The 14,288-nt window shown below is 44.1% G+C and overlaps 1 protein-coding gene across 4 annotated transcripts in view; it reads left to right on the top strand.

The window, feature by feature from the left end:
* Positions 1 to 3,653: 3,653 nt before the first annotated feature.
* Positions 3,654 to 14,288, top strand: part of LOC139374568 (glutamate receptor 2-like) — a 68,616-nt gene continuing 57,981 nt past the window's right edge. For all 4 annotated transcript variants that reach the window (XM_071115566.1, XM_071115564.1, XM_071115563.1 and 1 more), the window contains exons 1-2: positions 3,654 to 3,936; positions 6,939 to 7,079. In XM_071115566.1, coding sequence (XP_070971667.1) covers positions 3,807 to 3,936; positions 6,939 to 7,079 — 271 coding nt within the window. In that variant the 5' untranslated portion in view covers positions 3,654 to 3,806. The remainder of the gene's footprint in view (positions 3,937 to 6,938; positions 7,080 to 14,288) is intronic.

The raw sequence follows: 14,288 nt of genomic DNA, 5'->3' as shown, positions 1-14,288 counted from the left end.
AGATGTAAATAACAATTAGGTTTACAAGTTAACACTGAGGAGAAACAATAATACAACAATTTACTGTAATTGATGAACTGGTTTTACTGTAGAATATTTGCATAAACATGCCTGATAGAAATGGCTGTAGCTAGATACTGTCTGCCTACCTACGTTACAGCATTATTCTAAAATGGATTAAATCGTTATTTCCCCCTCATCATACTACACACAATACCCCATAATGACAAAGCGAAAACACGTTTTTAGTTTAGCAAATTTACACGTAAGTATTCAGACCCTTTGCTATTAGACTCAAAATTGAGCTCAGGTTCATTCTGTTTCCATTGATCATCCTTGAGATGTTTCTACAACTTGATTGGAGTCCACCTGAGGTAAATTCAATTGATTGGACATGATTTGGGAATGGACACACCTGTCTATATAAGGTCTCACAGTGCACAGTTGACAGTGCACCTCAAAGCAAAAACCAAGCCATGAGATGGAAGGAATTGTCCGTAGAGCTCAGAGACAGAAATGTGTCTAGGCACAGATCTGGGAAAGGGTACCAATACATTTCTGCAGCACAATGGCCTCCATCATTCTTAAATGGAAGAAGATTGGAACCACCAAGACTATTCCTAGAGCTGGCCGTCCGGCCAAACTGAGTAATCGGGGGAGAAGGGCCTCGGTGCCGGAGATGGTGCCAGAGAAGAAGACAGACATTTTACTTGCCCCCAGCAGATTGTGTTTTTTTGTTAGTTTATTTGCGCTTTCTAACTTATTTTTGTACTTAATTTGTACATAATGTTGCCGCTACCGTCTCTTATGACTGAAAATAACTTCTAGACCTCAGGACTGCGATTACTCACCACGGACTAGCAGAATCCTTTTTTCCTTTCATGACACTGACGAGCCCAACGTGAAGGATATACTGCTTCCTCTGGAACATATACTTTTTTCCGTGATCTGCGTGAAGAGGAGGCGGAGAAAGAGGGGCTGAAGGTCGGGCTGCCTTCTGAGAATTCGTAGGAGATTAAATAAACCCCCAATTCCCTCCATTCTGCTAGCAAACGTGCAATCTAAAGGAGAATAAAATCGCAGAGTTACGCAGAAGATTAAACTACCAAACTATTAAACTACTGAACGACGACAATATCAACATATAGCTGGCTAGTTATACGATGTACCGGCAAGATAGAACAGCGGCGTCTGGTAAGACAAAGGGCGGCAGTCTGTGTATTTTTGTAAACAACAGCTGGTGCTGATATCTAAGGAAGTCTCGAGCTATTGCTCGCCTGAGGTAGAGTATCTCATGATAAGCTGTAGACCACACTACCTACCTAGAGAGTTTTCATCTGTATTCTTTGTAGCTGTTTACATACCACCACAGTCAGAGGCTGGCACTATAAGACAGCATTGAATGAGCTGTATTCCACCATAAGCAAACAAGAAAACGCTCACCCAGAGGCGGCGCTCCTAGAATCCGGGAAACTTAAATCCGTTTTACCAAATTTTTATCAGAATGTTAAATGTGCAACCAGAAAAAAAATAACTCTGGACCACCTTTACTCTACACACAGAGACGGGTACAAAGCTCTCCCTCGCCCTCCATTTGGCAAATCTGACCATAATTATATCCTCCTGATTCCTGCTTACAAGCAAAAATTAAAGCAGGAAGCACCAGTGACTAGATCAATAAAAAAGTGGTCAGAGGAAGCAGATGCTATGCTACGCTACAGGACTGTTTTTCTAGCACAGACTGGAATATGTTCCGGGATTCCTCCGATGGCATTGAGGAGTACACCACATCAGTCATTGGTTTCATCAATAAGTGCATTGATGACTTCATCCCCACAGTGACCGTACGTACATACCCAACCAGAAACCATGGATTACAGGCAGCATCCGCACTGAGCTAAAGGCTAGACTCTAAGCCGGAAGCTTATAAGAAATCCCGCTATACCCTCCGATGAACCATCAAACAGACGAAGCGTTGATACAGGACTAAGATTGAATCATACTACACCAGCTCTGACGCATGTCAGATGTGACAGGGCCTGCAAACCATTACAGACTACAAAGGGAAGCACAGCCGAGAGCTGCCCAGTGACACAAGCCTACCAGACGAGCTAAACTACTTCTATGCTCACTTCGAGGCAAATAACATTGGAACATACATGAGAGCACTAACTGTTCCGAAGACTGTGTGATCACACTATCTGCAGCCAATGTGAGTAAGACCTTTAAACAGGTTTAAGAAGTTAGCTTTCAGTGATGCCAGAGCGATTGATGAGGCTCTTCACAGAATAACCTCAGCAGCAGGGAGGGACGGCCCCAGCAGTCAGCTGGCTCAGGCACCAGAGCAACTGGAAGAAGAGGGAGGGACGGCCCCAGCAGTCAGCTGGCTCAGGCACCAGGGCAACAGGAAGAAGAGGGAGGGACGGCCCCAGCAGTCACCTGGCTCAGGCACCAGGGCAACAGGAAGAAGAGGGAGGGACGGCCCCAGCAGTCAGCTGGCTCAGGCACCGGGGCAACAGGAAGAAGAGGGAGGGACGGCCCCAGCAGTCAGCTGGCTCAGGCACCAGGGCAACAGGAAGAAGAGGGAGGGACGGCCCCAGCAGTCACCTGGCTCAGGCACCAGGGCAACAGGAAGAAGAGGGAGGGACGGCCCCAGCAGTCAGCTGGCTCAGGCACCGGGGTAACAGGAAGAAGAGGAGCAGATGGAGCAGAAGCACCAGCAGTAGTGCCACAAACGTCTGCTGTTTGGATGCTGTTTGACGAGAGCAACTGGGGATGCAGCACGAAGGAATCCCTCAGCAGATCACATAATGGAGGTCCGATCCTATTTGGAGGAGCCCCTCTGCAGATCCTCTGAGCTGGTGGAAGAACAAGGCCTCTGTCTACCCACGGCTTACTAAAGTCATGACAGGGAGACTCTGCATAGCGGCCACATCCGTTCCCTCTGAGAGGGTCTTCTCGAAAACGGGATAAATATTTACTGAGAGAAGAAACCGCTGCTGGTTTTAACATGGCAACAAAGAAGAGAGAAAAGAGGGACCAGTTTAATGTTTTAAGTGGGATGCTGCAGTTTTGCACATTGTTATTGCAATATTCTATTATGCTGATTGTATTCGTTTTGAATTGTTAGATTTATATGCACTTTGTTTATATACATTAAAAAGTTTAAATGTAAATGTTTAATAGCATTCTTTTTCATTACAAACCAATGCATTTTTAAATATATTGTGGTTAAGGTAGAGTATGATTTCATTTAATAATTTAATTAGAATTGTTTTAACACCAATCATAGTCAAACTATCGCAAAGTGTTTGACTTGAGAAAATACAAAACATGTATTTTTTAAAGAGCCGTTTGGGAGCCAAAAGAGAGCTGAGCAGAACGATCCGGCTCACTGAAAAGAGCCGGAATGCCCATCAGTGATGTGGACTGTTTCCCCAACAACCTGACTCGGCTGCTCTCGGCTCTTTCCGTTCTCATCGGTATTCCGAAACTGTACGCGCGCTATCGACGATGAAAAGGCTCCAGCAGTGTTCGCGCGCCTCATAAAGAGAGAGAGAGAGAGAGAGAGAGAGCGAGAGAGAGAGTGACAGAGAGAGAGCCAGAGATCCGCAGAGCTGGAGCGATCTTCCCACGACCGAACCGCTACAGGACCTGAGACCAGTGCATTAGACACGCAACCCCCTGCTGTGGGTTCCCTATGCTGTCCGGTAACCAGGTCGCCATGCTGACCGTCTGATTAGCCGTCTGTGTGCCTGTCTGGAGGAACTGACCGTTATTCGGTGTAATGGGCCGTTATTCAGTGGATGTATGTCGACGCCTCTCGGTATGAAATGTCTGAACTAACAACGATGAGGAATCTGCTGCTCGTGTTTCTCCTAACTGTCATCTGCTTGAGACGCGAGGCGCTCTGCGGTTCTCCCAGTGTTCAGATCGGTAGGTACATTCATATATATATTACATATTGAAAATAAATTATTCATATAACATATAAATATATATATATTGCATTAGACAGTGGCCTATGTTGTCTCCGTGTACTGACACGTAGTGTGGTTATTAGCCTGCCTAACACTGGAGCGGTGGTTTCATCTGCATTACACTGCATCTGAGATGGCGGGAGGGAGAAACGGGGGAGGAGGAAGAGAGGGAGAGACAAGGGGGAGACGGAGAGGGAAAGAGAGGAGAGCAAGAGGGAGATAATGAGGAAGGAGAGAGAGAAGGGGAATTAAGGAGAGAGTGAGTGATGGGGTATATATAAGCTATTGAGAAGGCAGAAGGGGTTCCAGGCCTGGTCTTTAAAACAGATTTAAAGATGCTATTATTAATGATGAGGTCTGCTTCCTGCTGCATTATCATGGAAGACAGAACTGGGTATCATACCAGGCCTTGATTAAGATTATTATTGGTATTATTATGATTATTATTATACAGTAACAGCAGTCAGTGATTCAAGGCCTGTTCCAGACAACCTCACAGTGACTTATCACAGACTGATAGTTAAATAGGTCTGTTTCAGTTCAATATGTTGGTTTTAGTTCAATATATCTATTTCAATTAAATGTGTCTGTTCAGTTCATTATGCATGGCCGTTTCAGTTCATTATGCATGGCAGTTTCAGTTCATTATGCATGGCAGTTTCAGATCAATATGGCAGTTTCAGTTCATTATGCATGGCAGTTTCAGTTCATTATGCATGGCAGTTTCAGTTCATTATGCATGGCAGTTTCAGTTCATTATGCATGGAAGTTTCAGTTCATTATGCATGGCCGTTTCAGTTCATTATGCATGGCAGTTTCAGATCATTATGCATGGCAGTTTCAGTTCATTATGCATGGCAGTTTCAGATCAATATGGCAGTTTCAGTTCATTATGCATGGCAGTTTCAGTTCATTATGCATGGCAGTTTCAGTTCATTATGCATGGCAGTTTCAGTTCATTATGCATGGCAGTTTCAGTTCATTATGCATGGAAGTTTCAGTCCATTATGAATGGCAGTTTCAGATCAATATGACTGTTTCAGTTCATTATGCATGGCAGTTTCAGATCAATATGGCTGTTTCAGTTCATTATGCATGGCAGTTTCAGTTCATTATGCATGGCAGTTTCAGTTCATTATGCATGGAAGTTTCAGTTCATTATGCATGGCAGTTTCAGATCAATATGGCTGTTTCAGTTCAATATGGATAGCTGTTTCAGTTCAATATGGCAGTTTCAGTTCAATATGGCTGTTTGAGTTAGAAATGGAAGGTTGTTTCAGTTCAATATAGCTGTTTGAGTTAGATATGGAAGTCTGTTTCAGTTCAATATGAATGGCAGTTTCAGTTCAATATGGCTGTTTCAGTTCAATATGGCTGTTTCAGTTAGATATGGATGGCAGTTTCAGTTCAATATGGCAGTTTCAGTTCAATATGGCTGTTTCAGTTAGATATGGATGGCTGTTTCAGTTCAATATGGCTGTTTCAGTTAGATATGGATGGCTGTTTCAGTTCAATATGGCAGTTTCAGTTCAATATGGCTGTTTCAGTTCAATATGGCTATTTGAGTTGGATATGGGAGGCTGTTTTAGTTCAATATGGATGGCTGTTTCAGTTCAATATGGCTGTTTCAGTTCAATATGGATGGCTGTTTCAGTTCAATATGGATGGCTGTTTCAGTTCAATATGGCTGTTTGAGATAGATATGGAAGGCTGTTTCAGTTCAATATGGCTGTTTGAGATAAATAAGGAAGGCTGTTTCAGTTTTATATGGATGGCTGTTTCAGTTCAATATGGATGGCTGTTTCAGTTCAATATGGATGGCTGTTTCAGTTCAATATGGACGGCTGTTTCAGTTCAATATGTCTGTTTGAGATAGATATGGAAGGCTGTTTCAGTTCAATATGGATGGCTGTTTCAGTTCAATATGGCTGTTTGAGATAGATATGGAAGGCTGTTTCAGTTCAATATGGCTGTTTGAGATAGATATGGAAGGCTGTTTCAGTTCAATATGGCTGTTTGAGATAGATATGGAAGGCTGTTTCAGTTGAATATGGATGGCTGTTTCAGTTGAATATGGATGGCTGTTTCAGTTCAATATGGATGGCTGTTTCAGTTCAATATGGATGGCTGTTTCAGTTCAATATGGATGGCTGTTTCAGTTCAATATGGATGGTCATGGAAATATGTAGATGTTGATGCAGCTGAACATTCTCTCTGTTTAATACAGACACAGAGTGTTTCTAAAGAAGATCTCTGTTTAATACAGACAGAATCAGTGTTTCTAAAGAAGATCTCTGTTTAATACAGACACAGAGTGTTTCTAAACATTCTCTCTGTTTAATACAGACAGAATCAGAGTGTTTCTAAACATTCTTTCTGTTTAATACAGACAGAATCAGAGTGTTTCTAAACATTCTCTCTGTTTAATACAGACAGAATCAGAGTGTTTCTAAACATTCTCTCTGTTTAATACAGACAGAATCAGTGTTTCTAAAGAAGATCTCTGTTAAAATACAGACAGAATCATAGTGTTTCTAAACATTCTCTCTGTTTAATACAGACAGAATCAGTGTTTCTAAAGAAGATCTCTGTTTAATACAGACAGAATCAGACTATTTCGTAACCAAGCCGTTCTGGGTAGACAACGTCAGAAAGTTGAACCACAGAAGACAGGGAAACAACATACAGAGTACTGCCAGACCGGCTAGATATCCAGCTAAACATTCTCCCAGAGTACTGCCAGACTAGCTAGATAACCAGCTAAACATTCTCCCAGAGTACTGCCAGACTAGCTAGATAACCAGCTAAACATTCTCCCAGAGTACTGCCAGACTACCTAGATAACCAGCCAAACATTCTCCTTGTGTGTGTGGGGGGGTTCTGTGTGTGTGTGTGTGTGTGTGTGTGTGTGTGTGTGTGTGTGTGTGTGTGTGTGTGTGTGTGTGTGTGTGTGTGTAGGAGGGCTGTTCCCACGCGGTGCTGATCAGGAGTATAGTGCGTTCCGGATTGGAATGGTCCAGTATGGAACCCAGGACTTCCGCCTCACTCCTCACATAGACAACCTGGAGGTTGCCAACAGCTTCGCTGTCACCAACTGCTGTGAGTAACACACACACACAGACACACACAGACACACACAGACACACACGGGCAGGGGAGTGAAGGGGTGGAGAGATGAGGGTACCCTGCATGATGCTTGGGGCAGTCCGCTGCCTGTTTGTAGGACGGTTGGTCAGAAGAGAGAGCAGGTCCAGCCTCTCCTCTAAGTTCTCTCTTACTTCACACGCTGCTCTCACCTTACAGAGAACCAGCCAGGTCGTTCAAGATTGACCAAGAAATTGGACGTCTAGCCATGTCCCGAGGACATGGGGCATTGCTTTCAAAACCTGTCACTAGGGGGAAAAGTGAGCGCTATTACCATCAAGTAGGCTGGGGTTTTGTGGACTGAGTTGGTGGATGGATGTCCATCAGTGGAGGCTCCTCAGAGGAGGAAGGGGAGGACCATCCTACTCATTGAATTTCATAAAAATAAAAATAGTGAAACATTAAAAAAGTTATATTTTTTTAGATAAAACTATACTGAATATATTCACATCACCAAATAATTGATTAGAACACACTGTTGTTTTGCAATGAAGGTCTACAGTAGCCTCACCAGTACTCTGTAGGGTAGCACCATGGTGTAGCTGGAGGACAGCTAGTGTCTGTCCTCCTCTGGGTACATTGACTTCAATACAAAACCTAAGAGGCTCATGGTTTTCACTCACTTCCATAGACTTACACAGTAATTATGACAACTTCCAGAGGACGTCCTCCAACCTATCAGAGCTCTTGCAGCATGAACTGACATGTTGTCCACCCAATCAAAGGATCAGAGTATGAATCTAGTACTGAAAGCATCTCTCTAGCAAAGAGAGAGAAAGACAATAGTTGAACAGTTTTTTACACATTCATTTCTTCCTAAATTAAGCGAGAGAGACAGAGACAGAGGAGAGACAGAGACAGAGGAGAGACAGAGACAGAGGAGAGACAGAGACAGAGGAGAGACAGAGACAGAGGAGAGACAGAGACAGAGGAGAGACAGAGACAGAGGAGAGACAGAGACAGAGGAGAGACAGAGACAGAGGAGAGACAGAGACAGAGGAGAGACAGAGACAGAGGAGAGACAGAGACAGAGGAAAGCTAGATATATTTTGTAGTATATACAGTTGAAGTCGGAAGTTTACACACTGTCACGCCCTGGCCTTAGTTATCTTTGTTTTCTTTATTATTTTGGTTAGGTCAGGGTGTGACACATACACCTTTACCAAATACATTTAAACTCAGTTTTTCACAATTCCTGATATTTAATCTAAATCCCCTGTCTTATGTCAGTTAGGATCACCACTTTATTTTAAGAATGTGAAATGTCAGAATAATAGTAGAGAGAATGATTTATTTGAGCTTTTATTTCTTTCATCACATTCCCAGTGGGTCAGAAGTTTACATACACTCAATTAGGGTCAAACGTTTCGGGTATCCTTCCACAAGCTTCCCACAATAAGTGAATTTCGGCCCATTCCTCCTGACAGAGCTGGTGTAACTGAGTCAGGTTTGTAAGGCCTCCTTGCCCGCACACGCTTTTTCAGTTCTGCCCACAAATTTTCTGTAGGGTTGAGATCAGGGCTTTCTGATGGCCACTTCAATACCTTGACTTTGTTGTCCTTAAGCCATTTTGCTTCGGAAGTATGCTTGGGGTCATTGTCCATTTGGAAGACCCATTTGCGACCTAGCTTTAACTTCCTGACTGATGTCTTGAGATGTTGCTTCAATATATCCACATAATTTTCCTTTCCTCATGTCCATCTATTTTGTGAAGTGCACCAGTCATTCCTGCAGCAAAGCACCCCCACAACATGATGCTCCACGTTTGGGATGGTGTTCTTCGGCTTGCAAGCCCCCCCTTTTCCTCCAAACATAACGATGGTCATTAAGGCCAAACAGTTAAATTTGTATTTTATCAGACCAGAGGACATTTCTCCAAAAAGTACGATCTTTGTCCCCATGTGCAGTTGCAAACCGTAGTCTGGATTTTTATTGGCGGTTTTGGAGCAGTGGCTTCTTCCTTGCTGAGCGGACTTTCAGGTTATATCGATATAGGACTTGTTTTACTGTGGATGAAGATACTTTTGTACCTTTTTCCTCCAGCATCTTCACAAAGTCCTTTCCTGTTGTTCTGCGATTGATTTGCACTTTTCGCACCAAAGTACTTTCATCTCTAGGAGACAGAACGCGTCTCCTTCCTGAGTGGTATGACGTCTGCGTGGTCTAATTGTGTTTATATGGTGTGGGGGTGTGATGGTGTGATGGTGTGGGGGTGTGATGGTGTGATGGTGTGGGGGTGTGATGGTGTGATGGTGTGATGGTGTGGAGGTGTGATGGTGTGATGGTGTGATGGTGTGGGGGTGTGATGGTGTGGGGGTGTGATGGTGTGGGGGTGTGATGGTGTGGGGATGTGATGGTGTGATGGTGTGGGGGTGTGATGGTGTGATGGTGTGGTGGTGTGGGGGTGTGATGGTGTGATGGTGTGGGGGTGTGATGGTGTGATGGTGTGGGGGTGTGATGGTGTGATGGTGTGATGGTGTAGAGGTGTGATGGTGTGGGGGTGTGATGGTGTGATGGTGTGATGGTGTGGGGGTGTGATGGTGTGATGGTGTAGAGGTGTGATGGTGTAAAGGTGTGATGGTGTGATGGTGTAGAGGTGTGATGGTGTAGAGGTGCTTTGCTGGTGACACCATCAGTGATTTATTTAGAATTCAAGGCTTAACCAGCATGGCTTCCACAGCATTCTGCAGCGATACGCCATCCCATCTGGCGTTTTTCAACAGGACAATGATCCAACACACCTCCAGGCTGTGTAAGGGCTATTTGACCAAGAAGGAGAGTGATGGAGGGCTGCATCAGAAGACCTGGCCTCCACAATCACCCGACGTCAACCCAATTGAGATGGTTTGGGATGAGTTGGACCGCAGAGTGAAGGAAAAGCAGGCAACTGTCACGCCCTGATCTGTTTCACCTGTCCTTGTGTAACAGTATAACTTCCGTCCCCTCGCCCCGGGCTCGAACCAGGGACCCTCTGCACACATAGACAACTGACACCCACGAAGCATCGTTACCCATTGTGCCACAAAAGCCGCGGCTCTTGCAGAGCAAGGGGAACAACTACTTCAGATCTCAGAGCGATTGACATCACCGATTGAAACGCTATTAGCGCGCACCACCGCCGCTAACCATTTCACATCGGTTACACTCACCCCCCTTTTGACCTCCTCCTTTTCCGCAGCAACCAGTGATCCGGGTCAACAGCATCAATGTTACAGTATAGCTTCCTTCCCTCTCCTCGCCCCTACCTGGGCTCAAACCAGGGACCCTCTGCACACAGACAACAGTCACCCTCGAAGCATCGTTACCCATCGCGCCACAAACGCAGCGGCCCTTGCAGAGTAAGCGGAACAACTACTTCAGGTCTCAGAGCGAGTGACATCACCGATTGAAACGCTATTAGCGCGCACCACCGCTAACTAGCTAGCCCTTTCACATCGGTTACACTTGTGCTTGTCTCCACCCCTCTCCAGGTGTCACCCATCTTCCCCATTATCCCCTGGGTACTTATATCTGTGTTCTCTGTTTGTCTGTTGCCAGTTCTTCTTGTTTTTCAAGTCAACCAGCGTTTTGTCTCAGCTTCTGTTTTTTCCAAGTCTCTCTTTTTCTCGCCCTCCTGGTTTTGACACTTGTCTGTCCTGACCACCTGCCTGACCACTCTGCATGCCCCTGACACTGTACCTTTGCCTCTACTCTGGATTATCGATCCCTGCCTGCCTTGACATGTTGTTTGCCTGCCCCTGTTGCTGTAATAAACTTTGTTACTTCAACACAGTCTGCATTTGGGTTTTACCTGGAACCCTGAGAGCAACAAGTAATCAGCATATATGGGAACTCCTTCAAGACTGCTGGAAAAGCATTCCAGGTGAAACTGTTGAGAGAATGCGAAGAGTGTACAAAGCTGTCATCAAGGCAAAGGGTGGCTACTTTTAAGAATCTCAAATATAAAATATATGTCGATTTTTTTAACACTTTTTTGGTTACCAGATGATTCCATATGTGTTATTTAATAGTTTTGATGTCTTCACTATTATTCTACAATGTAGAAAATAGTAAAAAATAAAGAAAACCCCTCAAATGAGTAGGTGTGTCCAAACTTTTGACTGGTACTGTATATATACTATATATATATATATATATATATATATATATATATATATTATGTTTATGTTTCATATAATTTACTTAGTTACTTAGCTAGCGAATGCAGCTAGCTAGTTTAGCCTACTCAAACACCCGGTTCAAACAGAGAGTATTGCTATATTAGCTAGCTGACTATGGCTATCCAACAGAGAGGGATGCTATGTTAGCTAGCTGACTATGGCTATCCATCAGAGAGTGATGCTATGTTAGCTAGCTGACTAGAACAATCAAATATGGCATTCGCCATGCTGCAAGAGGATGTTCTAGCTGTTGTGATTGGCTCTTGGCTGTAAATGCTAAATCGTAGGCATCCAACAGAGAGTGATGCAATGTTAGCTAGCTGGCTATGGCTATCCAACAGAGAGTGATGCTATGTTAGCTAGCTGGCTACAGATATCCAACAGAGATTGTTAGCTAGCTGGCTATGGCTATCCTACTCTGGATCAGAAGGTTGCGTGTTCGATCCCAGTCGTAACCCTAACCCTTTTTATATAACCTTTATTTTATTTAACCTTTATTTAACTAGACAAGTCAGTTAAGAACAAATTCTTATTTACAATGACGGCCTACTAGAAGGAAAAAGACTGCGGGATGGGGGCTGGGATTAAAAATAAAAAATAAATACAAAATATAGGATAAAACACACATCACAACAAAGACAAGACTACATGAAGAGAGACCTAAGACAACAACATAGCATGGCAGTAACACATGACAACACAGCATGGTAGCAACACAACATGGTAGCAACACATGACAACACAGCATGGCAGCAACACAACATGACAACACAGCATGGTAGCAACACATGACAACATAGCATGGCAGCAACACAACATGACAACACAGCATGGTAGCAACACATGACAACACAGCATGGTAGCAACACATGACAACACAGCATGGTAGCAACACAACATGACAACAACATGGCATCAACACAACATGACAACAACATGGCAGCAACACAACATGACAACAACATGGCAGCAACACAACATGACAACACAGCATGGTAGCAATACTTTACAACACAGCATGGCAGCTACACATGACAACACAGCATGGTAGCAACACAACATGACAACATTGCATGGCAGCAACACAACATGACAACAACATGGCAGCAACACAACATGACAACAACATGGCAGCAACACAACATGACAACACAGCATGGCAGCAACACAACATAACAACAACATGGCAGCAACACAACATGACAACAACATGGCAGCAACACAACATGACAACAACATGGCAGCAACACAACATGACAACAACATGGCAGCAACACAACATGACAACACAGCATGGCAGCAACACAACATAACAACAACATGGTAGCAACACAACATGGCAGTAACACAACATGGTAGCAGCACAAAACATGGTAGAAACATTATTGGGCACAGACAACAGCACAAGAAGGTAGAGACAACAATACATCATGCAAAGCAGCCACAACCATCAGTAAGAGTGTCCATGATTGAGTCTTTGAGGGAAGAGATTGAGATAAAACTGTCCAGTTTGAGTGTTTGTTGCAGCTCGTTCCAGTTGCTAGCTGCAAGAAACTGAAAAGAGGAGCGACCCAGGGATGTGTGTGCTTTGGGGACCTTTAACAGAATGTGACTGGCAGAACGGGTGTTGTGTGGAGGATGAGGGCTGCAATAGATATCTCAGATAGGGGGAGTGAGGCCTCAGAGGGTTTAATAAATAAGTATCAACCAGTGGGTCTTGCGACGGGTATACAGAGATGACCAGTTTACAGAGGAGTATAGAGTGCAGTGATGTGTTCTATAGGAAGCATTGGTGGCAAATCTGATGGCTGAATGGTAAAGAACATCTAGCCGCTCGAGAGCACCCTTACCTGCCAATCTATAAATTATGTCTCCGTAATCTAGCTAGGATGGTCATCTGAATCAGGGTTAGTTTGGTAGCAGGGGTTAAAGAGGAGCGATTACGATGGAGGAAACCAAGTCTAGATTTAACTTTAGCCTGCAGCTTTGATATGTGCTGAGAGAAGGACAGTGTACCGTCTAGCCATACTCCCAAGTACTTGTATGAGGTGACTACCTCAATCTCTAAACTCTCAGATGTAGTAATCACACCTGTGGGGAGAGGGGCATTCTTCTTACCAAACCACATGACCGTTGTTTTGGAGGTGTTCAGAACAAGGTTAAGGGCAGAGAAAGCTTGTTGGACACTAAGAAAGCTTTGTGTAGAGCGATTAACACAAAATCCAGGGAGGGGCCAGCTGAATATAAGACTGTATCATCTGCATATAAATGGATGAGAGAGCTTCCTACCTCCTGAGCTATGTTGTTGATGTAAATTGAGAAGAGCGTGGGGCCTAGGATCTAGCCCTGGGGAACTCCCTTGGTGACAGGCAGTGGCTGAGACAGCAGATGTTCTGACTTTATACACTGCACTCTTTGAGAGAGGTAGTTACCAAACCAGGCCAAATACCCCTCAGAGACACCAATACTCCTTAGAATGGAATGGTCTACCGTATCAATAGCTTTGGCAAAGTCAATAAAAATGGCAGCACACAATTGCTTAGATTCAAGGGCAATGGTGACATCATTGAAGACTTTTAAGGTTGCAGTGACACATCCATAACCTGAGCAGAAACCAGATTGCATACTAGAGAGAATACTAGAGACATCAAGAAAGCCAGTCAGTTGATTATTGAAGTTTTTCCAAAACTTTTGATAAACAGGGCAAAATAGAAATAGGGGTGTATCAGTTAGGATCAGCTTGATCTCCCCCTTTAAATAAAGGATGCACCGTGGCTGCCTTCCAAGCAATGGGAACCTGCCCAGAGAGGAGAGACAGGTTAAAAAGGTCAGAGAAAGGCTTGGTGATGATAGGGGCAGCAACCTTAAAGAAGAAAGGAGAGACAGGTTAAAAAGGTTGGAGATATGCGTGGTGATTATAGGGGCAGCAACCTTAAAGAAGAAAGGGTCTAAACCATCTGACCCAGATGTTTTTTGGGGGTCAAGTTTAAGGAGCTCCTCGAGC

This window comes from Oncorhynchus clarkii, chromosome 19 (assembly GCF_045791955.1).
Source record: "Oncorhynchus clarkii lewisi isolate Uvic-CL-2024 chromosome 19, UVic_Ocla_1.0, whole genome shotgun sequence".
In the NCBI taxonomy this organism is placed as follows: Eukaryota; Metazoa; Chordata; class Actinopteri; order Salmoniformes; family Salmonidae; genus Oncorhynchus; species Oncorhynchus clarkii.
The sequence above is the reverse complement of the archived record's forward strand: the minus strand, read 5'-3'. Positions and strand labels throughout refer to the sequence as shown.